The 25,054-nt window shown below is 39.4% G+C and overlaps 2 protein-coding genes across 5 annotated transcripts in view; one reads left to right on the forward strand and one right to left on the reverse strand.

Annotated features, from left to right (window-relative positions):
• Window positions 1-12,319, forward strand: part of cbl (Cbl proto-oncogene, E3 ubiquitin protein ligase) — a 48,656-nt gene extending 36,337 nt beyond the window's left edge. Inside the window, exons 11-16 of the mRNA XM_053507846.1 lie at window positions 70-426; window positions 1,343-1,437; window positions 1,537-1,692; window positions 1,783-1,892; window positions 3,743-3,931; window positions 8,378-12,319. Coding sequence (XP_053363821.1) covers window positions 70-426; window positions 1,343-1,437; window positions 1,537-1,692; window positions 1,783-1,892; window positions 3,743-3,931; window positions 8,378-8,649 — 1,179 coding nt within the window. The 3' untranslated portion in view covers window positions 8,650-12,319. The remainder of the gene's footprint in view (window positions 1-69; window positions 427-1,342; window positions 1,438-1,536; window positions 1,693-1,782; window positions 1,893-3,742; window positions 3,932-8,377) is intronic.
• Window positions 12,320-12,472: 153 nt separating this feature from the next.
• mcamb (melanoma cell adhesion molecule b) overlaps window positions 12,473-25,054 on the reverse strand; it is a 36,872-nt gene continuing 24,290 nt past the window's right edge. The window contains exons 8-19 of one of the 4 annotated variants that reach the window (XM_053507847.1): window positions 24,211-24,352; window positions 23,995-24,110; window positions 23,091-23,232; window positions 22,860-22,984; window positions 21,589-21,730; window positions 21,360-21,434; window positions 21,229-21,264; window positions 20,365-20,502; window positions 18,857-18,883; window positions 17,216-17,342; window positions 16,979-17,093; window positions 12,473-14,872 (exon numbers count right to left, since the gene is read on the reverse strand). In XM_053507847.1, coding sequence (XP_053363822.1) covers window positions 14,870-14,872; window positions 16,979-17,093; window positions 17,216-17,342; window positions 18,857-18,883; window positions 20,365-20,502; window positions 21,229-21,264; window positions 21,360-21,434; window positions 21,589-21,730; window positions 22,860-22,984; window positions 23,091-23,232; window positions 23,995-24,110; window positions 24,211-24,352 — 1,188 coding nt within the window. In that variant the 3' untranslated portion in view covers window positions 12,473-14,869. Of the gene's footprint in view, window positions 14,873-16,978; window positions 17,094-17,215; window positions 17,343-18,856; window positions 18,884-20,364; window positions 20,505-21,228; window positions 21,265-21,359; window positions 21,435-21,588; window positions 21,731-22,859; window positions 22,985-23,090; window positions 23,233-23,994; window positions 24,111-24,210; window positions 24,353-25,054 lie in introns of those variants that run through there. The other 3 variants (XM_053507848.1, XM_053507849.1, XM_053507850.1) reach the window with 3 other exon arrangements.

Below are 25,054 nucleotides of genomic sequence, written 5' to 3' on the forward strand. Positions count from 1 at the left end.
CTAAAAGAAAGCCAAAAGTTGTTGGAGTGTAGTTCCTGTTATGATTTAATCATACCGTCCTATCTGCAGGCTTCGGCACATCACAAGGACAAGCCGTTGCCTCTGCCGCCAGCCCTGCGAGATCTTCCCCCTCCACCTCCTCCCGAGCGGCCTCATTCTGCCGGAGCTGATGGTAGAATCCTGAGACGGCCACTACCCTGCACGCCTGGAGAACCCCCTCGTGATAAACCACCTACCCCACCCAACCGCTGTGCGGCTGACTGGAACCTACGCCCAGTCCCCAAAGCTCCTTCCCAGATGCCTGCTGTAGGAGGAGAGACCCGTGGGTCACGGGAACTCTCCAACAGACACTCCCTTCCGCTCGCCTTGCCCTCGGCTCTTGATGGTCAGCGGAACAGCAACTCTACCAGTCTCGAGCACCAGCTGGTACATGTTTTTTGTTTGCTTCATGCTTGTTGTGTCACGTGTGAACAGATCAGCATAATTTCCAGATTAGCAACATGACCAAAGTTTTGAGTTGTTTTGAACCGCTGTAATTGGAACGGCTCACTTTGCGTACAATGTCCTATGTAGTCAGTACACCCTAATTGTGTGCATCAATTGTTCAATTATTAAGTGTTGCCAGGTTGACTGGATTTACTCATCGAGCTACCTTTTTTTTTATCATATTGTAATTTAAAAGTTTTTTTTTTTTTTTTTTTGCAGATAATAAAAAATCTGTTTTTAAAATTAAAAAACAATTTAAAATTTCTAAAATTAGGGTTGTTTTACGTGGCCTTAAATTCATTTTTAATTTATTATTATAATTTTTTCTATCATTTTTTACCTCAGTTGGTTAAATGGATTGTTTTTCATGGATTTTGTCAATCTGGCAACCCTGGATGTTATACCCCACTTGATGTCCTGTAGAATTTTGTGGGACTGACAAATACCATGTGTGCACCATGGCTTTTAACATGTCTAAAATATGTAAATATTCTACGTCTTGAGGCATATCTGAGTGAATCGACGTAGAATATTTACATTTTTTGCCGATTAATAAAACCCAAAATATTATATATTCCAATATCTAAAAATGCTTTAAGTCCTCAAAAAACCTGGCAAATGAAATACAATTCTCAGTACTGCATGACATCTTAACTGCAAGTCCCTCCCTCATCAGGTTAATAGATATGAGCTATGGAAAAATAATATGCAAAACAAACCTCAGAAGTTAATACATTATCGATTTAGAATTAAACTGATTATTAAACATCCCTAGATTTTTTTCCCTTTTGGCTTTTGTTTTTCTAAATTCTTAGTATATTCATAATGACTTTATGGCTTTGCTTTCCTGCTGCAGTGTTTTGGTGCGACAGCCTCTGGTGGATCCGAGTACGACAACCCGAAAGTGAAGCCCTCCGCATCAGCCAATGCCATTTATTCTCTTGCTGCCAGGTATATATTGTGTGTAATTTAAGGATGCGATGTATGTTTGTGAGACACTCATTTGCAAGTCTGAGTGCTTTTTATTTATTTGTTTATTTGCATTGTCAGGCCCCTTCCGGCAGTGAAACAGATCGAGGACGACTGTGAGAATTTTGACGATTCTGACTACATGACTCCCAGTTCTCTGCCTGTTCTGGGCAGTATGACTCCTTCACTAGGGGAGGCAGTACCCAGGCCCCACCACACAAACACTGTTAACTCCAGGTAAATGAGTTTAAAGTGCCAACACTGAGAGTAATTGTTAAAAAAAAGTTTTTTTTCCCCTTTTAACTAAAAGTGTATTTGATTGTTTAGGGGCTTGATCAGTGACCTGGACCTCGAAGGCCCACAGATGTATGAAGCCATGTATAACATTCAGGCCCAGGCCCTCAGCGCCACTTTGTCTTTTCAAGCCAGCGATTCAGGTATATATGCACATTCACACCACCTGAATAAGTAACACACCGTATAGGGAAGTAACGCAGACGATCTGGTAAAGCATCGTTTAACAGACAGTCGTTCTAACCATTATCTCAACCATTATGGGCAACGCTAACAAGACCCAAGTTGTAATGAGGGTCTAATACAGGGTGACTTACCCGAAAGAGGCCGTGAATATTCTGTAATAACTCTCGCTATGATGAAGCAATCTGTACCTAAAAAATACACTACAGACCTTAATGAATGTGCAATCGATTGCACTATATGCAGTGCTGGAAGTAATCTCCGACACATTTCAATGTGGTGCTACACGTTCCAAAAAGTATCAGCAATGATATCGGGGGAATAGCAGCAATTTTACGTCGGATGTTTTCCTTTAAATCTTCCACAGTTCGAGGCTTGTGTTTCACTCTGACATCTCTTAAACAAATTGCTGACCCAATAGGTTCGCCCATTGAAGACGCACTGCTCATTACTATACACCACCATCCTAATAAGAAGTCTGAGCGAAGCGGTACGGCGTTAAACAGCACGATGGCTGTCTGGCGCCTATCTTATCAGTCCAACTCAGAGGCATCCCGGCGCGTTTGAAACTTCATATGCTCCGGAGGACATTGTACGTTGTTTCGTTCACATTGCTTCGTCCTAGCAAGAGTTACTACAGAATATCCAGGACCTCTTGCAAGTGAATCACCCTAGTTCAGTTGTAACTCGCACAGTAATCAAAAGCACCCAGTACTACCTCTCCCAAATATTATATCATGTACAATGATGAATTAAAAACATGAACTCTTATAAAAAATGGCAAAGGGGTTAGGTTTCTAGATTTAGTGTAATTTGCCAAGCAGTATGTAATAATAATACACACCTTTATTAAATAAATACATTAATTCAGAGAAATAAATGATTAGGCATGCCATTTTAGTAGTATAAAAACAATACACTGATGCATTACAGATTTGGGGCTGAATGATTTTAATGCTGTTCAACTGCACTAGTTGGGATATGTTGCTTCCTCTTAAAATTCATGTGAAACAGCCTTTTAGCAGAAAAAAAACATACATAGTCATGGCTGCGGGTGGGGGAGTGGACATGTTCTTGGACAACCCCTACATTGGTGATCTCAACCCCACCACAATGTTACACCATTGATCATAACCGAGAAAAGAAATCCAAATTTCAATCTATTAGGAACAGCATCTTGAATGTTTTAAACTATCAGAAACTAGAGCTGCATCTCAAACCATATGATTTAATACTGTTGTATGAAGTTCAGGACATGGCCTTAACTCACGATGTGCTTGGAATAATGGTAATAAGATAAGATCAAATATTATAATAATAATAATGAAAGTGATGAAGTCAAATTGTTCAACCCCTGGGAGTGACTCAAATGAGGAATTGAATGTTATTCACTTTCACAACACAGGAAGAACCTTTATTTAAAAAAAAAAGAAAAAAAAAGAGGGAACTCAAGTTATATCAATAGTTTCACAGTGAGTAATTTGGTGTCGTGAGTTTACTGATGATTCAAACAGCATTATTGAACTGATGTAAGCATGGACAATGTTGCTCTGTAGTTATTATAGGTACATTTCTCTTTTTTACAGCTGTTATTAATTTGCTCAATTTAATTACATTTATTTTCATTTTAATGTAATAAATTTACATCATGTATAAAAAATAAAATCCATAGTGTGAAAAACTGAAAAGATTTAATTTGTATGTCTATAGATGTCTATAGCAGCGCTACATTTAGAACCTCTAGTCATCTCGGCCATCCGTATCTATACGGTATATCTATCGGTTTCACTTTGTTCCCTTCCCTGTCCAGACTACTCCGAACTGCCTCCGTCGGTAAACAGTAACGGACCGCAGGATCACGATTGTGACGATGAGGAAGAGAACGGCTATGACTTTCCCAAACCGCCTCTGCCGATTGCTCGACGCACACTCTCGGAGGCGAGCAGCTCATCCGCCGCGTTCAGTCGCCTCTCTGTGGACAGCGAACCGGGAACCTCGAGTAAGTACACGCAGACGGATTTGTCGCGTCAGTTTAATTCTTGTTTTGTTGCATAAATGAAAGCATTTTTTTGCACTCTGGTGGAGCAGCTCCTTTTGAAGGGGAGGCAGTCAGGGCAGCGGAGTCACTTCGTATAACCATTATTTACTGCCAACGAACAAGGACATGTTCAATATCCAAATACGCGCTTTCTTAATCACACCCCTGCCCACTTGTGATGGAATGCCAGCCACTTTAATAACAGCTGTTATTTTTGTTTGTACCTGATTGCAATGTGTTTTGAAACTGTTTATTATTTGAAAGCAAATTAGTCATTTAAAGTGTGCTGGTGCTAATCTAGATAAAGCATTCACTAAAGATAAATGTTGCACACCTCCAGTACCATCAGAGTTGTAAATCTTTTCCATTAGACCCCAGTGGATGTACCTCTGTGTATTAAAAATACACCTATTAAGTCTGCAATAATCTGCAAATCATTGGTGATGCGTTCAGACATGAGCAAGACAAGTCTGTCCCCACAAGCCCCTAATGTCCCTGTCAAACTAGAGGAGAACTGGGCCAAGTTTAAAGCAACTACTTCCCTCCAAATGAGTTTCAATATTAAGCCAAACTCAAATAGTAATCCACTCATCTAATTTGTGAGTTATTGAAATGAATAATCAACTATTTGGATTACGAATCACAGAATTGCTAAAAGGTTTATATTGAGCCATCAGCTTTTAAATTTAGCTTAAGGTTATTTTAAGCATGTGCTAACTAACCATAAAGACAGTGTAGATAAATATTTAATTCAATAAAATTAGTTTTGAAGTATTGTTAAATAGGTGGTGTAGTGGTTATCACTAGGGTTCGATTCCCGGCCAGGCTCGATTCCCTGTCCAGGGTGTACCCCGCCTCGTGCCCTAAACCTCCGGGATAGGCTCCAGGTCCCCGCGACCCTGAATACAGGATAAAGCGATATAGAAGATGAGTGAGTGAGTATTGTTAAATATTTTTTTTTTATTGATAAAACGTTTAAAAGGTAAAAAGTTTAAAACCAAGGATAAGTAAAACAGCAGCAGTAAAATTTAACAGTTTGTTAAATGACAAAGATGGCAGATGGCAATTAGAGCAGTTAAGCTGAAATCTGAAGTCAAAAGACTATGAATTTGTGGTGGCATGGGTGTGGTCAGGTGGCAGGAGCGTGGTCAAGCTCAGCAAGTGTTTTTTTTTCAAAGAGAGCAAGAGTCAAGTAAATTGGGAAAGAACATGCACCTGAGGAGGATGTGGATACTAAGTGTTTGTGCTACATCAATCTAGGAAATCTGGGAAAGAAAAATGAGAGCATATCGAAGTGCGAGAGAGTTTCTGTGCACATACGTACAGAATACAGAAATGACCAGTTATGCACATGCACAAGGGTTTTGTGTCGAATGGGGGGAAAAAAAAGTTTACTGGAAATGTTGACTCATTGTAACACACAAACACTAATTATCCACATTTTCCTTAGGTGTATTTTTTTCCCCACTCACCAGATTCTCACTCCCATCACAAACTTGACCCTGGCCCTGCCGCCGCAGAGTTTTTCCCTGATTCTAGCAGCCATTTTTCAAAAATACTCCCACATTTTAGAGTTTTTTTTGTCATGAAGTTGTTTCCATTGTGCTATTGTTCACCCCACACTATTGTAAGTGGTGATGCCCACATGTCCGAGCATTTAGAATTGGCATGAAGAACATTCATGATAAGGTCACCATATAATCGTCAATTAAAATAATTTCCAACTAATTTGGTAATTGGTTTTAGTCGACCTTGTTAATTATTAGTAACATCCCTAGCCTATTTTGGGTAAAGACATCCGATGGACCTCGTCATTCATTGGACTGGCCAGTAATGTAGTCAGTTCGAAGTACAATCCCACACTCATGCTGTTTAATCATTTCCGGTGGAGGTCTTGATTTATGTCTTAGTCCTCCTAGTCTGTTGGCTTTGCTTTATGGCTGAAGAATTTAAGGCTTGCTGTCCACACGTGGCACTTCACAAATAAAAAGCCATTGAAAAAAAAATACCTTAATATTTTAACCTCTTCAAATGTAAACGTATTTATTTATTTAGGAGTCAGTGTTGTAAATTAATTTTTTTCCCTCAATTTTTTTACGAACATCTATGCTACTGCGCATAATAATAATAATTAAAAAAATTAATGAAATAATAATAATAATAATAATGTGAGTTTAAGGCCTTGTTCATACGGGCGTTAAGTTTTTGGATAAACGAACGTGCTCTGAACGTCCTAGACGTTTATGTTGCGTTTTGTAGTGGCGCTTGATTGACTTCTACACCGGCGTTCGTTTGTCTCTTTCTAACGTCAGCCTGCAGCCCCAACTGTAGTTTGTGTGTTAACCTGTGGGGGCAGTGTGTCGGGAACTGGATATGAAAGCCCGCCGCTACCGGGTTCACTCTCTGATTGCACAACGTCGGATTAAAGGAAGCCTTTTTTGTGGTTTATGAAAAAATGAAAATTTCCGCGTAAGTTTTTCAACAATGATTTTTTTTATTTTGCCCTTTTCCGCATTTCCCTCTGTGTAGCATGGAGGATCATGGGATATATCCGGTCCTCCGAAGCGTAAAATGAACGCGCAGAAAACGAAGTAGAAACGGTTTCCTTGCGTTCGTTGGGTTTTAAACGCCAAGAAAAAGCTGCATGCAACGTTTTTTTAATGCCGTATAAACGCGCAGCCGGACAAACGCACGTCACCAAAGCCCGTGTGAACACTCTCATTGACTTCTATGTGTAGAAAACACTCGCCGCTTGATCCGCGCTTACCGGACGCTACAAACGCAAGAAAAACGCTCGATTTTAACGCCCGTGTGAACAAGGCCTAATAAAGAGAAACAGCTCCTTATTTAATCTAAATAACCATTTTATTAGAAACACCTGTTACCTACACATTTATGCACTTATTCAATTAAAACAATCATGTGACAGCGGAGCCGTGCAAGTCATCAATCATGCCAGCTCAGGGGAGATGTGCTCTGAGTGACTGTGACGGTTTCGTGGTGCCAGACAGGTTGGTTTTTTAAAGACTGCTGATCATCTCACACAATAGTGTTCGTACAGAAATGTGCGAGAGAAAAAAAAAAACTCCCCAGTGAGTTGAAGTTATGTTGGTGAAAATTTAGTCACAGAAAGCCAGACTGGTTCAAGCTCGCGCGAAGCTTACGGTAAATCAAATGACCACACTTGAACACTAGAAAAGTAGATATAAGCTAGAACAAGTAGAAAAGGTTCTAAAAATTCGTAACATGCTAAACTTAGACGATGAGCTACAACAGCAGGTTGCACTCTGTGTGTCTCTGTATAAAGCTGTAGAAGACTTTTTTTTTTTTATCTTAATGGAAACGGTCTCTTTTGTAGGCCCATTGTAACAGTCACAGTGCTCACAGACCAGTCTGACAGCATGGGAACGTCCTCAGGCCAAAAGTTTATGCTGTTCTGATTTTTTTTGTTCTCACAGAGAGAAAGTGCTAAAGTGAGAGTGTCAGTGACTGAGTGAGATAGATGGACGGACATACAGAGAGACAGACTGAGAAAGCACTGGAGACAGACGGACAGACAGACAGACTGAGAAAGCACTGGAGACAGACGGACAGACAGACAGACTGAGAAAGCACTGGAGACAGACAGACAGACTGAGAAAGCACTGGAGACAGACAGACAGACTGAGAAAGCACTGGAGACAGACGGACAGACAGACAGACTGAGAAAGCACTGGAGACAGACGGACAGACAGACGGACTGAGAAAGCACTGGAGACGGACAGACAGACGGACCGACCGAGAAAGCACAAAACCTAGAGAACAAAAGGTGAGACAGAGATTGAGACAAAAAAAAAGGGCAAGACACAGACTGTAAGACACAGAGAGAATGAGAGGAAGAGAAAGAGACATCCAAAAGAGAAACAAGGACTGATTAGGGAATTTCTGTTTATCGCAACTATAACTCAATTGAGAACAGAAACTTCTTTACCGATTGTTCCACATGATATCTAACTATAAACCATATGAACACATGACGTGTCATTTATTAACATCCATTACAATGTAATCACTGGCAAACCACCATTGTGTAACACAATAACACACTCCAGACCCGGATGATGCACCAAAATGATCCACTTCAGTTTCAAGTTGAGCAGCATCAGTCCGAGGGCAGGGAATACTTTTCACATTACCACCCCGTCTGTCTTGTATTATTCCTCGTGTAACTTATAACCTCACAGCTAAACCTGTTGTGTTTGATTTGAACCATATTCATGGATCAGAAATTCTGTGATATTACAGTTTCTGGTTCATGAACATGTATGTTTGTGGGGGCGGTATAAAGTTTCTACCATGGCCCAGATGTAACCGTTATCCTATTATCCTTCACACTTGATGATACATTCATGTCCTGTTTTATTTCAGTGTCTGACTCTGCAGAAGCTCCTGAACGTCCCCCAAAACCCCTGCCACGCCGCATCAACTCGGACCGCCGTCCGAGCCCCGTTCCCCCAGCCGCTGCCGCCGCGTCCAGCAACCCGCAGATGAGCAGCGAGATCGAGCTACTCATGAGCCAGGGCTACTCGCACCAGGACATCCAGAAAGCTCTGATGATCGCGCAGAACAACATCGAGATGGCCAAGAACATCCTGCGCGAGTTCGTCTCTGTCCCCTCGACGGCACACATCCTCACATAGCAGCGCTTCCTGATCCAGAGCGAGTCCCATCTCTCTCCCTCTCTTTGCTCCAGGGCCGTCCTCCCATGAGTGTGCATCGTTCATGCGTGAGGTGCAGGCCTCATCCGGCTCCTGCGTGCTGTTAGCCAGCAAGGGGCAGCGTTCTTGAAGTTAGCCTCGTGGCACTGCACATCCACTGAGGCTTTTAGTCAAACTCAAGCAAGGACAAAAATTGTGTGTTTTTATATAATAATTTAATTTATGAATCCATATAGTTAATATATACACATTTGAGGATGGAGAGGTTTAGGGGCAGGTCCAGAGCATGTGTGTGTGTGTGTGTGTGTGAGATGTCTGGGGAAAGGGAGGGAGACTCATCAGCACTGCTGTTCTGTCAATTATTGAAAAACTGCAGCTGAATGCTTGCTGGTGTCGAATATCGCCTTTTGTGTTGTTCTGGTACTTTCTCGAGGTGTTTGTGTGTTTGTCATGTTTTAAAGTGGCAGAGCTTAAGTGACCGACCGTCTTTGATGTTTATCTGATTCGACGCCACGTGCCGGTGACGTTTAGTCACGTTCACATTCTTCTCCCGCTCTGTGCGCGCGCGCGTGTGTTTGTGGGTTCGCGTGCTGTCACTGGACGCTGCCAGAGAACGTTAGCTTTCCCCGCCATCATCCGTCACTCGCATCGCCTCTCTGCTGCTGTGTAGCATTACTGTAACTGATCCACGTTTCTAACGCAGAATCGCATCTCGCAGCTTAAATCGAACACGTTCGAAAGTTTGTAATTCCCGCCCAGAAAACGTGAAAAGATTGAGCTCCGGATGGAAACGCGACACCTTTCTCAGAGTCCCGAAGAAGCCGACGGCTTGTGTTTGTGTTGCAACCTTTCGTTGGGTGTTAGAGCGCGCGCGCGCGCGCGTGTGTGTGGTGTGTATATGGGTCATTACTCTAATGGTAAAGTGATGGGCGTTTATACGTGAGCTTGTTCTAGGGTTTTCTAACAGCTTAGTGGGGAGTTGGACACAAAGCGAGGCGCTTTGTGCAAAGGAAGTGTTTGCTTAAACAGTTTCGGTGTGAAATCAGGACGTGAATCGGTGAGATTTTTGTCTGAAACTGTTCATCTAAGTGAAATTATTATTTTTATTGTTATTATTATTATTATTATTATTATTATTAATTCAGAAGTGCTTTACTGCTGCTACTCTTGTTAGTGCTAAACAATTAAGCCTTAAATGTATATTTGTGAATATTGTGTTTAACCTGTTTTAAAGTGACAGTATCTGTTCGGTTGAATTAGATGATGATGATGATGATGATGTAGCATACTTGAAATTGCGAGCAGCTTGTGCAGCTCCGGGCCCAAGCTGGCGTCTGTTTTGAGATCGCTTTAGTTTATTTTTTTTTTCCGTATCCGCATTGTTCCCGATTGAGACGTCGGCGTCATCACTGGAGCACGTTAACACGAACGAGAAAAAAAAGTGTGTGAACAAACACATCATTGAAGAAAACTTGCTCTTAAACATGGAGCAGCTGTTCAGAAAGCGTTACGAAACGTGTTTCAGTCTTAACGTTTCAGTCTCCCTGGTGTCTTTTTTTTTTTTCTTTTCTTTTCCCCCTTTCCTCTCAGGAATACTGTACATCCACGCAGAGACTCTTATCAGTATTGAACGGGAAATGAAATGTATCCGTGTTCTCTTATTCAGGGGCAGCAGCAGCACTGAGCGACTACTTTGAAGTCTCGGACTAACTAATTTATCAGTGACGTCAGCTTTCCTCAGATCTCAGAAATCGAACGCGCGCGTGAGTGTGTGCTATAGTACATGGCGAAAGTCGCTAGCTTATGAAGCCCTGGAGGAAATGAACGTTCACTCGTACATGCTTTTTCATCATTCTTTTTGGTATTATTTTTTCCCCAACTTTGAGATATTGCACTGGCATAGCAGGTACTTCCACAATATGAAGCTTGTAGGTACAACCTTGTCAACCAGAAAGGAGCATCATCTAGCAGTGTTTTCTTTCTGACATGGCAAGCAGGTCATGTTTCATAGTTCAGTATTTCTGTTTTGGTTTTTTTTTTTTGTTGTTGTTTTTGTTTTTGCACCATGTGAAGTAGTGAAGCTTTGTGGGTTTTTTTTTTTCCAGATCAGAGCTATTTTTTTATCCTGATTACTGTATATATATGTGTGTGAATGTGAGTTTGTGCGTGCGCTCTCATTTACACACATACACACACACACAAACACACACCTTCTGTGTCTTGCAAGATTTCACACCAATCTGTGCTCCGATACTGTCACTTTAAAATCAAGCGTATAAAATGACTTGTGTATAGAATACATGGAAACGTTCTATGTCTGATTTTCATTTTGCATTCCTGTACATGTCAGATTTTTATTTTTTTTTTTCCTTCCTCTCCGTTTTTTTTTTTTTTTTTGTACTGATGTGAATAATACTGTGAGCAGTGCCATATGTCTAGAAAATGTCCTGAATAAGGCCTTGTGAATGAGCGAACGTGTCCTAGTCTAAGTGATCCGTTGTATGTTAACCCCCTCCCTGTCCCCCGTTGCTGAACTCTTTTGAAGTGACGTTGTGTTAAATAGCTGTTAACTGGAACGTATTTTGTAGACCACGTGAGGGCGAGCGTTCCTCATTTTGCAATGACTTCATTAAGTGTTACACCTCCGATCACCCCCGCCCACCCACCTTTGTTTTTCCCTTATTCTCATATCACTTTGGACGTATGCACAGGACTAAACTGTCTAATTAAACAAATAGAAACGAAGATAGTGTCCTCAGTCTCTAATTTTAGGTACTGTAGTGGTACAGACGTCCACCCGGTGCTGTAGAAGTCACCCCTCTACTGCGAGAATAGCGCCTGCATCGGGCGAAGTGTTAAAGCTGGGTTTCTACAGAAAACAGTGTTAAAGGGGGAACGTGCTACAAGTCCGGATGTGCGTGTTAATATTAACCCAACAACGTCAGATTCTCATGAACATCTCTTACCACTCTTGGTAGTCGCGCCTTAATTAGAATCGAGCATCTCAGACCTGGACGTACAAGAGGGAGAAAGAGAGCAAGGTTGATCCTCCGAATCCGGCTCTGAGATTTGCCTCGTCTTAGTCATGGTCGTTTTCATGATCCAAACTGCCGTCTCTTTCAGTGCCATGATCCTCAACGTCTGCGAGTGTATGAGATTCAGAAATGTGTGTCGTTAGAGTTTAACACTCCTTTAGATTAGATTTGAATAGTGATGCACTCTCAAAGCCTCCTGCACGAGTTCATTAGTTGCACAAGTTCTTTGATGGTTTTGTGTTGTTTTCTCTTCATGTCAAAGCCAAATACATTTGGATGTTGTATTAAGTACAGACATTTTTATATACCTGTATACGTACACACACTTACACAGTGTTGGGCCAACAAAGATACAGGTTTAGAGATAGTAACGTTCTGTATTAGTTTAAACTAAATTGCAGTGATGCGGGTGTGTATGATTTAAAACTGGAAAGCATTAGAGTGAAGATGAAACCGGACACGTTCCCTCTTCCAGTCGCTGGTGTGTCGTTTCCTTTTTGTCAAGAAACTAATGATATTTATTAATGCTGATGTACTCCAACCCAGAGATCCCTCCTCCATAAAAGAAATCTTCACAAAATTTGAATTTCTATGTTATTAAAGCCATTTTGAAAGAACACAGGAGTTGATCTTCTGTTTTGTTACACACTGTAATTCTTGTCTTTTTTTCATGTCACACAGACTTTACGTGTTCAATGATTTGAATGCAAAGGAAACCGGTTTAAGGACAATGTTTTTAATCAGGTTGAGGGAATTGGGGGGGTGGGGGGGGGTAAAGGTCAAACATCTTTACAGTAATAAGGCACAAATGAACCTGTGACATACACAAATAAAAAAATCAAGATATGACACCTAGCGATAGTTTTTGCACATTGAGCTGATTAGCTTACATACTGGTGAAACTGGTATTTGTAATAGTGTGCCTTTGGTTACGCTTTTGCTTTGGTAGAGAATAAAGTATGAACTATGTGCTTGAATATCCATAGTTGTGCCCTTTTGCTTGTTTTTTTTATTTATTTATTTTAACTAAAATTATTAAAAGACAAATTATGAACATCTGAGTAAAATATCCAACCTGTGCATGTTGGCCAAACGTGGGATACCTTATTAACGCGCTGCAGATTCTAATTCTTCATTTATATACATAATACTATATAAAAACAACACATCATGACCATCAGAAAGAAATGATAAGGGCCTTATAATATTAATTGAATGTTATTCTTATATTCTCTGTCCACTTTAATAGGAACATTTATGGAGTTACCCTTTCGACCAATCATATGACGGGCAGCAGCACGATGTTTATAATCATGCAGGTACAGATGAGCTTCAGGTAATTTTCAAATCGAACACAGAATTGTGGAAATATTGTGCTATCGTGGAATTTTATCTGTACATTGTTGTTGGTTCCAGTAGCACTGATTCGAGTCTTTTAGGAACTACTGGTCTCCTGATTCACTGAAACTGAACAGCTGAAGACTGAAAAAATTCCAAGTGACCATGAGAATGTCCTTAACCCTCTCTGCTTCAGGGGCACCATATAGCGGCTGACCCTGTGCTCTGACCCCCAGTCTCCAAAGCTGGGACATGCGAATAAAGAAAGATTTTCACTGGGTGATGATGTATATGAATGCAGTGAATATAGGCATGGCTTTATGCATGCTGAATTCATGCACGTTGTAAATAATGATTATATGAGTCACTATAGACGTCCTGGCATCTTAAAGGAATTTTCCCTGGATCTCTCGTAATAATGTGTTTCCACGCACATATCTGTTGCACTTCCAGTGTTTTTTGCTTTTTACACCTCTTTGTGTGTGACGTTAGTGGGTGTAAAAGTCCTTTGAGATCATCGGTTTCGAAAATACTCAAACCAATCCATGAGTCGCAGAGATCGGACAACTCCACCATGTTGATGTTTGATGTGAACTGTCATGAGAGCATGCCAAACTAACCTAAAATAAAATTCTTGATTATTTCTTCATCACAGGCTTTAATAACATGCTTCGTAATGCCTACAAACTGGCTTGGTGTTAGCCATGAAATGTCACGACCAAACTTCACTTGCATGTACTTTCGACTGCACTATAAACCGTGCCAAAGTCACCGTCTACGAACTTTCACAACTAAACTGTGGACTACCTACAGCATCCCACAGACGGCCATCAATTGCAAAAACCTGTCAAGAACTGTTACTGTTTCTCTTAAACCTGTCTTCTCATGGACCATATAAAACGCGAGTCATTTACCAGACATGTCTTGTCAGCTTACCTGTTAACAATGACTTTGAAACCTCGGTTATTCATTTTAAATCATCCAGGTGGTGCCTGGATTCAGGAATGTGAGACAGGCTCCTAAAACTGAAGCTCCTGAGCTGCGGCTGCATGATTTTATGCATCGTTCCGCAGGTAGACAGGTCGTGTTCCTATTAAAGTGGACAGTGGGTGCATCTTTGCTCTGAGTCGGTCGGGTTAATGTGTATAGCATATACACATTTCAGCGTCAAAGTCTTTCTTTCAGCATGAACATTATATATATATATATATATATTTTAAAAAGATTAGATTTAAAAAAAATAACTTTGATCGGCTTTCTTCCTCAGTGATAAAGTGTTGTTGGAGGCAGCAGGTGAAGCGATTACAGTGTCGGATCAGCACAATAGTGACAGGCAGCTCTGGGTTTCAGTGCACGGACTACAGTGAGGCAGCAGTGAGAGCGATTTAAACAGACAAAACAACAGCAAGCACTCAGACACTTAACGAAGAGCTCAGTCACCCGGATGCACAAGAAGGACTTCAATCGGTCACAAAGGACACTTTAGGTTTTCTGAAATTATTTTATATAACTACATATGTACATTATATCATATATACATGATGTAGAACCTAGAGAGCAGATTGTCCCTAATGGACCCGGAGACCAGTTTGAGGCGGAAAAAAAAGAAAGAAAAAAACCCTCTGCAAACAAAATGTGAAAGTTGTAGAGGCAGAAATGAGTCAGTGGACCTGACACAGGATTGTGTTCCAGCTCACAGGGGAAGATGAGACGTGGCAGTCCTGTAGGAAAGGAAGTTGTTCCAGGACTCGTCCTGAGAGAGCTGAGGAATGGGGTAGTAGTAACATGGAGACTGCTAGTGGCCCGTCATCTCTGCTTAGTCCCTGGCATCACTGCGGGCGAGTTCAGAAAAGAAACATTATACTGTAAATCACATCAGAAATATTTTAGGATTTCAATCTAATCATATAAACAAGCTTTTATACAGAATTTACTGAAATATTTCGTGGGAAAAACTGCATGATAAACTGTTAAAACTCTTCTCATTTATGATTGGTTAGATGCTATCAGTATATGAGGAAAGGTATTGTTGTCATTGCAGTGGTACCAGTAAAGGTAGGTGGTGGTCATTTGTATATTATTTATACCTTCCATCCATCCATCCATTCAACTATTAGTTGGGTGATAAACTCATTGCAGGGACCGATTGTGCCTTTATTTTAAAAACCTTACAGACCACCAATGTCCTTTAAAGGTGGATGATATACAGGGTGGCCCAGATGTCTAAATTTCACAAAAGGCAAAAATGTAGGCTTTAGGTGCTATACAAATAAATATTGATTGATTGGCGGCACGGTAGTGTAGTAGTTAGCACTGTCGCCTTGCACCTCAAGCGTCCGGGTTCAATTTCCGGCCAGGCTCGTAGTGTGTGAATGGGTGTGTAAGTGTGTGTATGTGTGTTTGCACCCTGCGATGGATTGGTACCCTGTCCAGGGTGTACCCTGCCTCGTGCCCTAAGCCCCCTGGGATAGGCTCCAGGCCTCCTGCGACCCTCAATACAGGATAAAGCGGTAAAGAAGATGAGTGAGTGATTGATTGATTGATTATCTCCACAGTTACTTATGAACAGCACTTCACTGGAATGCAGCTGTTAGTTATTACCACATCCTCCGTATATCCTAATGTCACTCCAAGCCATTTTTACATGTTTGGTCTTGTAAAGGAGTTCCTGGGAGGCCAGAGTTTCAGACATGAGGCAGGCAATATATAATCATAGCTCTGGTCTACTTAGAAAACTTTCTACCTTGATGGTATCCAAGCATTAGTGAAACGCTGAGATATGTGCATTAGTGTAGCAGGGGAATATATCGAGGAATAAAGGGAGGTTTTTACTCTGATTACTGTGTTCTGTTATTCTAAATGATCAAAAGTCCCAGTTTGACTTGAATGCCTCAAATAGAGCAAATGCTCAAATTTTCTGACCTCTGAGTTTGTTTGCACCACTTGTGCATAATCTAAAAACTGGAACATTTTTTTAATGCCTAAGTGTTTAGTATAGTGATTGTTCTAGGCCGATTTCTGATAAACTGCTAAAAAAAATATCATGAGGTGTATGGTCTACAGTAGCTCTATTAAATCTGCCATTTTAGGTCTTAAAGATAACAAAATAACTTTCACATGAAGATAAATGAGTATGGATCCGGACTTTTTTTATCCCTCTTTTTATAACAAAGTACAATAAATGAATTTATTGAATTTATCTGGATAGTTCCACTAACAAGAAACAGTTTTGGTACTTGTAGTTCACTAAAATATCATCTGTAAGGTAAATCACTGGTTTATGTTATTGTGATTGTTCCTACCACAGCTGCTAATTTACCATGAATGGAGGACACTAGTATCGTTTCAGCTAAATGATGAACATTAAAAAGTGTGATTCACCAAAGTGTGATCCTATAATGTGTATTGAAGTATCAATAGACAGATGAGCTGTCTCTGAGCCGCTGAGGTGAATTTTTCTCTGCTGCGATAAAAGTCTTTAGAGCTGAGAATTTTGTGGTTTGAGGTTTAACAGCGTAAGACGAGTTGTTTTTCCTACTATATATCGATAACTTTGTGAGAGGACGATAAGTGTAGGACTGTTATAATAATAATAATAATAATAATAATGTCTCACTCATGGTCTTATCCTGTACACAAGTTCACGGAGATCCTGGAGCCTATCTCAGGAGACTTGGTGGGGGTACACACCTGGATGGGCAGCCAATCCATCACATGGCATTGAATAATAAGCAAGTGAATAAAAGAAATTTTTATAATGTAATTATAATCAGATAAAAAGTATGATGAATCATTTTTTAAGTGAAATGAGAAACTGGGATTTTGGGATGTGTGCTTATTGGGGGGACAACTCAGGTATCATTTTATCCCTTTACTGATTAGTTTGATATAAGAAGTATTTTTCACTAAGCCAGTGTTTAAAATTTTGGACAAACCACCTGGACGTTTGAAGTCTTTTTATCACCGTTGACTCCCTGAAGAAGCACTGCCTCCTCAGACTTGCTGCTCTTCATCTCCACAACGATGTCATCGCTACTGGCCTTTTCCTTAGTGCTGAGAAGAGACACAGTGTTAGATAAGTGCTGCAACAGATCCTCATGCTGGATTTTCATTTGGTAGACGCCATATGTGGGAACATAATAGATCAGAGCACAAAACAAACAAAAAAAACTTACAGATCTTGCTTTCCTGAGCGCCCACATGGCAGCTTGCCCTTTTTGTACATGAAGTACAGCACACTACCCACAACAGCCAGCAGCAAGATGAAAATGATGATGATTGCAATGATGTATCCATTGCCCCCTGGTGGCATAAACAAGAAAGTGCAGGTAGCATTTACAAGCTTTCTGTAGCATTTAAAATTCCAGAAACCGTATAAAGCGAGCTCTAACTGCTTCAGGAAGACCAAAATCCAGCACAGTCTGATGTACATGCTCGAACACTCCTGATTCATAAAAAAAGTGGTTTGATGGCACATGGAGTCAGGCCATAACCACTGTTGAACTCGATCGTGGTCTTAATAATTATGTGTTTCAGAGTGCTCATGGTGACCTGAAACGGCTCAGTATCCATTCGTTAGTCTCATTCACTCTAAAAACACTCTCTCTATGTGAGCCCTGGATGGCCAAAGCATCTAACAGCAGTCTGTACGCCAGTCAGAAGCAGAAACCAAGCAAGCATTTTAAGAAAGGGTTTTAATTGAGATCATTTGATCAATAATATCTCTTAAGCCCACAAATTAAATGATTCAATTATTATAATTATATCTTATCATCAGAGGTTCTTTCTTATCTTGGTAAGAGTGCTTTCTTAAGTTCTCTTACCTAAGAGAAGAGCATAAATAAGCAAACAAACACTATTGAATCTCAGAAATTAAGGAGTAAGGGAAGCTTTATGAATGCTACCAAAAAAATAAAGAAAAATAGTTTCTTCCATGAGGCCCATTGTCTTAAAACTGAAAAAACAGAAAGCCTAAAGTTATGTCGGGGGAGACACTGTCCTGTGTTATGAAAAGCGCTGACTCCTGAGAATCCTTCCATAAATGTTTAATAAGCTCCTCCATACAGAGAGCATCACCGTATCGATAATTATATTTTAAATAACACTTGTTTTATCATTATCGTGGATCATAGATCATGTATTATGTTGGTCATCAACCTGTGAACCAGGTGTTACCATGGAGACGATAACGCATTAGAACAAGCAGATCCAGTGTACTGTATCCTGTATATTTATATATGCTTGTTCTAATACGCTACCGTATTAGAAATTTGAAGCAAGATCATCATTTGATTTGGCTTCTGAGCAGAAAATAAAATAAAATACTGCAATTTGGTTTTAGTTTGACATTTTCTAAACTTCTATGGCGTAAAGTTGAAGTGATGGCACAAAGGCACAGAGCTTTAATGATGCATGAGGTTGTGTAGCTGGTGAAGGACTTCTGTAGTCTGTAACAAGCCTAACCAGTCTTTGTGGACGTCCTCATAAAGCTCTGTTTCAGACCACAGAATTTAGCAGAATGTGAAAGTCAACACATGGAAGAGAAAAGTGTGATTCTGATGAAGAAGCCATTCCTTCAAGCTGGTGAACGTGTGTGACAGTGCGTCATTGCTAAACAGCAGCGAAAAAAAAAGAGCAACTGTTTTAATCATTGCATGCACATACAGGTAGGTGTAGAAAATCCATCTTATGTGCATTTAGGATCTTTGACCCGTGAATATTTCACGTCTTCATGGTGAAAGCCGCGTACTCTGGGTGCAGCATGCACAGGCAGACAGCAGCAAAACAGACGAGCTTATTAGAGAAATCTGACAAACCTTTTTTCAGGTTGGCTGTTGCTGGCACTGAGAGGACAAGGGGTTAATGTTAGGGTTTGACACAACAGTTACTCAGTCACAAGTTTAACCACAACACCACAATCGATTTATGTTTACCCCCTAACTGAAACAGAACAAGAGGGAGGGACTGTACGGTCTAACAACTTCCTGCAGAACATTATTTTCACCCTGCTGTTCTCTGATTTACACAAGATTTCTGTCTAGCTGAACAATAAGCTGATGAGTGTCAGGAGAGTGCACGAGAGCACTGTTATTTCCTCTGTTATGATAAAATCAATTTTGATGCAAAAAAAAAAAAAAAAATCCACAACAAAACACACAACAAACGATGTACCAAGTGGCCTTTAGAATGTGAAAACATGTTTAGACTGAAGGTTATTACATGCATAACTGACAGACTGACAGACAAAATTGAAACGAGAACAAACTTTCAATAAAGACAATATTTTACGGCAGCCTGCCTATCCAAAAAAAATGTAAATTTTTACAAATAAAGGACTGCATTTCTTGGGCCTTTCTAACTTTAAACCAGCTTCAAACTTCTATTACACTGACAGGCAAAAAAAAGGCCTCCATTTCAAAAAGGGTCAAAGTATTGACCTGCATCAAACATGGAAAACTAATTTTTCTGGAAACAAAATTAACAAAATAACAAAATTACTGGAACTGGGTTATGAACCCATCAACAAGTTATCAAAACATGAAAGGATGGTGCGGAACCCTCAACATTGTGGAAGGGGGTCAGAAAGAAATCATGACTGGAGATCAATTCAACACTTGGTGAAGTTGCATGGTAAAAAAATCAACATTAAAAACATAGCTATGTTTAATAGTGAAAATAAAAGGAATTCCATAAACACACAATGTAAAGAAAATCCATCACATCACACTAGAACTAAACAGATGGGTGTCGATAAGAAAAACACTTGTTAGTGAGACCAATCAGACAAAAAGGCTTCAGTTTGCTAGGAACAGTTATAACAGAAAAAGTAATAACATTTTGTACTCAAGTATAAGTACTGTTATTTCGGTGAAATTGTACTGAAGTACAAGTAAAGTTACTATTATAAAAATTTACTCAAGTAAAAGTTAAAAGTATCTCATAACAAATTTACTTAGAGTAAATGTTACCGAGTTACTTTTTTTTAACAGCGTGGATGTGATGGGGGATTCTAGTGTAGTTCAGAAAAGACAAGCGGATAAAAATCTCAAACTAGTTGTTTTAAATTAAGGGAACACCTTTGCATAATAAAGCTGTCTTTCTTACGCTTGAAATCAAAATTGTGCACCCATATGCATAGTGCCAACTGTACAGGCCTCTCGATTTAGTGTTATGATCCGGGGTTCAAGTCAGCTAATGACACAAATGTACTTAATGACCAGGTTCTTTTTTCTCATTCTTAATTTCCTTTTTTTTTTTTTCTCTTAATTTTTCAAAAAAAAAATTAATTCTTACAATCTTTTGGAATGTATAATCAGACACTTACCCACCGTACCAGATGTATTGACTGTTGTTGTGGTTGTTGTTGCTGCTGTTGTAGGTGACTGATTACCCACCGTACCAGATGTTTTGATTGTTGTTGTGGTTGTTGTTGCTGCTGTTGTAGGTTTTTGGGTCATTTTAACTATAAAAAAAGGTGAACTCTTAAAACAAATCTTCCCTAATGAAGGAGACTACAAGTGAGGTTACAAGTGAGCTTCTGAAGTATGGATTGCAGCTTGAGCATTTAACAGCCTCTGCTTTGGTTGGTTAAAGACCGGCAGCACAAACACAAACGATGGTTTAGTGGATGGACAGTGTTAGAGCAAGATCATCACCTAATTTGGATTCTGAGCAGAATAAAGTGCCGCTGTTTGGTTTTGGTTTGACATTTTCTAAACTTCTATAGTGATGGCACAAAGGCACAGAGCTTTAATGATGCATGAGGTTGTGTAGCTGGTGAAGGACTTCTGTAGTCTGTAACAAGCCTAACCAGTCTTTGTGGACGTCCCCATAAAGCTCTGTCTCAGACCACAGAATAAAGCAGAATGTGAAAGTCAACACATGGAAGAGAAAAGTGTGATTCTGATGAAGAAGCCATTCCTTCAAGCTGGTGAACGTGTGTGACAGTGCGTCATTGCTAAACAGCAGCGAAAAAAAAGGAGCAACTGTTTTAATCATTGCATGCACATACAGGTAGGTGTAAGAAATCCATCTTATGTGCATTTAGGATCTTTGACCTGTGAATATTTCATGTCTTCAGGGTGAAAGACGAGTACTCTGGGTGCAGCATGCACAGGCAGACAGCAGCAAAACAGAGACAAGGCATGCTAATGATATCCTGCTGGCTTATTAGAGCAATCAGACAAACCTTTTTTGATTTTTTTCGGGTTGGTTGTTCCTGGCACTGAGAGGACAAGGGGTTATGTTAGTTTTTCTGCCTCATTCTTAATCTCCGTTGCTTTTCTTACAATTTTTTGCAATACTTTATCTAATACTTACCCACTGTACTAGTCGTATTGCTGGTTGTTGTTGTTGTTGTTTTTGTTGCTGTTGTAGTTGTTTGTCCCATTTCAACTAGAAAAAAGTGAACTCTTAAAAAAAATCTTCCCTGATAAAGGGGACATGTGACATGTGCATGTAAGGCTACATGTGACCTTCTGGAGTACAGACTTGAACATTTAACAGACTCTGGTATTAGTATGGTTACAGGCCGACAGCACAAACTCACTGGCTTGAATGACACGGGAGCTCTCGGTTGTGCCCAGGTCATTGGAGGCCCTACAGGATGCGGTGATGTCAGATGTGGTGCTGATGGAGATGATGCTAAGGATACCGTTCTCTGTCCTGGTGTCCCATCTTCCCAGCTGAGCCTACAGACAACAAAGGGTAGGGCAAAAATGTTAAGTTCATATTCAAATCGTGTAAAAAGAAAGTTTTTAAAAAAAATCAAATAATTAAGTAAGTATCATTGTTGTTGTTGTTGGTAATAAAAATTAAAATAACAGTAATAATATGTTTAATTATTGTGGTTGCTAATAATAATAATACCTAAATTAATAAGAACTACTAAATTACTTCTACTAACAATAAAACTTCTTTTTTTTCAGATTTTTGGGTGATTTATTTTTTACTTCATCCACTACAACTTTTGTCTGACCATCATAAAAATTTGGAAAACAGCATCATGAGACCAAGCCCACCAAAACAGGCTTTTCAGATTTTTTTAATATTCAATTCAATTCAATTCAATTAAATTTTATTTGTATAGCGCTTTTAAAAATTGGCATTGTCCTAAAGCAGCTTTACACAATCAAAAGAATTATTTAAGTTTGTATGGAATTTGGAATGTGTATAAATCAAAATGGTCAGATAGTCCCTGATGAGCAAGCCGAGGGCGACAGTGGCGAAGAAAAACTCCCTGAGATGGTAATAGGAAGAAATCTAGAGACTCAACAGAGGATCCATCCTCATCTGGGTGAAACAGAGAGCAGGAATTGATCTGCATTCATACTGTGTGTTCGTTGGCAGGCAGTTAATGTTAATTGATGTTAATATGGAGTCCAGTTAGTTATTGAAAACTGAGGTAGACTTGTATGAAGTTCCAGTCCTGAACTATTGAACAGTCAAGTCCTCAGAGAAACAACTGTCAACACCAGTATATCACTTATAACACTTAATTTAATATTTTAATAAAATTTGACTAACTGAAATGCTGAAAACCTTAAACGAACAAATACAATAAGAAGTATACACAAAGATGTAATACCTGAATCAATTAAAATAAGGTACGTAGTACGTAGCGACCATTGTACAGTATATCATTAGTAGTACATCCAGTATACTGTACTTATAAACTCAGGCTCCAAAATTGCACCATGTGGGGCATTTCCAGCTTTCTGCACATTATACTTCATAGCTCAAAATGCCATGTGCCTAATCACAATTCACCTGACTCTGTGATTTTCTGTGAATATTTTTTAGGTATTTAATATTCAGTACTTGTTCATCAGAGAGACTCCAGTGGATGATGGGAGTTGGGTGTCCTTTCGCTTGGCAGCTCACATTGATGGCCTTTTGGTTATCCAGAGGAATCACAGCTACCCCCTCCGAGATCATCGGCTTTCCTACAGAGAGGTTAGATGAGCACTGCTTAGCTATTATAATTCCCACTGACCCAGGAATTGAAAATTTCTTTTTATTATTGTTACACTTTTAGTAAAAAAATCATACCTTTTACACTGATGTGCACAGTATTGCGCCTTATCAACTCAGGAAGCTCAGACACCAAGACTTCACAAGCATACGTCCCTGCTGTGGCAAAGGAGGCGTTGTGTAATGCCAGCACATTGCCTTTATGCAGCTCCACATTATCCTGCACACATTCACAAAGCTTAGGTTTAGTTTAAATTTATTTACAAGACATCCTGAATTATGTCTGACTCCGAATTTATTCTGTCTAGTAATTAGTTTATGTCTGTCCTTAAAATAAGCAACATATTATTATTCTATTTTAAGTGCATTATTTCCTATAACTAAGTGTTTCGTTCTTCCAATACACAGCCACTTGCCAGTTACTACAATTTTAAATATATTAATCAACATGAAGTCATGCACTATTTCTTATGGTTTAATGTTGTTAAAGAAACAGATTATTTCTTGTTATTATAATAGCAGTCATTCCCCCATCATTATTTTTCTTTTTTTTCTTAAAGATAATGTATGGAATAAATGAACAAAGCAAAACAAAAAAAAAACTTGCTGAGTTTTTTACAAAATGCTGACACTTGACTATAATTCCTTAAATGTTCCATAAACTTAACATTTCCTATTAGAAACTATTAATTTTAAAAACACATGTATTAAAATTATTAATAATAATATTAATACACATTTTTTTGTTCATTTAACAGGTGTGCATTGACATGGCAAATTTTATTTTATTTTTTTCATAATCATATTATCAAGAGTGGAAAGTCAAAAACAAACTATGTATTCTGTATGTATCTTACTACATACTTTCGAACCTTTGGCTTAGTAATATCAATATTGTGATAGCATCCATACTTGAACCTAACCGTCCCTTCTGATTTACCGGCATACACTAGAATCTGTGTGATCGCCAATGTGTCTTTACCTTGTACCAGACTGTCTGTGTGTTCAGAGAGGAAAGGGCATTGCAGGTCAGAGACAGATCCTGGCCTTCATTCAGGCTATCTGGATTCTTAGGAGTGATTACAACAGGATCCAAATCTAGGATCCAAACAAAAAACACCAAACAAATAATGAACTACTGTACAATAGCGTAGCAAAGCTGCATGCTGCAGCGGCCAGGATGTTCAGTTTTACTCACAGTGCACCATGAGGGTCAAGTTGCCTATGATACTATCAAAAGTTTCTGCATCCAGACCGCTGCATTCATATAAGCCACTATTTAGTCGAGTCACATTAGGAAGGATCAGTCTGCCTCCACCCTCTTCTGCCTGGATTGTTTCCTGTAGTAAAGAGAAGGAATTTGTTAACACTCTTATCCACTTGACTGACCTATGGATCTTTTCTCTTGGCCTTCTGATCATCTTTACCATGTAGTAATACAGACATCAAGGTCATTTTACCAACAGTTAAGTGCAGTAAGTTTCTACCCTTCTAATATTTTTCAGTGGGGAACAAATAGAAAATACTTTTATTTTTCAAACTGTCTACAATTAAATATATTTCCATGTAGTATAACTAAATTACAGACATATCCATCAAAAAACAGCTCTCCACATTATAAGGGGAAGATCAACAGAAATACTGTACTTGGAAATATTTTTTTTTGCCTTTTCATTCTAAATAATACCAAAGGTAATTATTAGGGCAATATTAACAGGTTAATGCATGTGATCTAATCTAATTATATATTTTTTCATGCAAATAAAAAAAAAAAAACCGTCTTTGGTGATGATGGCATGGTTTAGCGCGGATAATAAGCAAATGCGACAAACAGAAAATTTATAAAAACGCTTCCAGCTGAAAGTTTGTATAATACCAAAGTTGTGTGATGGAGCTACCTTAAAGAAGAACTATTTTTACAAGGATACATTAAACACACGATGTGGGAATGGTGGCTCAGGTGGCCCTAGACTGTTAATTTTCAAATTTGAGGATCTGGATTCGAGCCCGGCATCAGTGGGTTCCTACAGCCATATTACCAT

The sequence above is a fragment of the Clarias gariepinus genome, chromosome 11, assembly GCF_024256425.1.
Source record: "Clarias gariepinus isolate MV-2021 ecotype Netherlands chromosome 11, CGAR_prim_01v2, whole genome shotgun sequence".
Classification (NCBI taxonomy): domain Eukaryota; kingdom Metazoa; phylum Chordata; class Actinopteri; order Siluriformes; family Clariidae; genus Clarias; species Clarias gariepinus.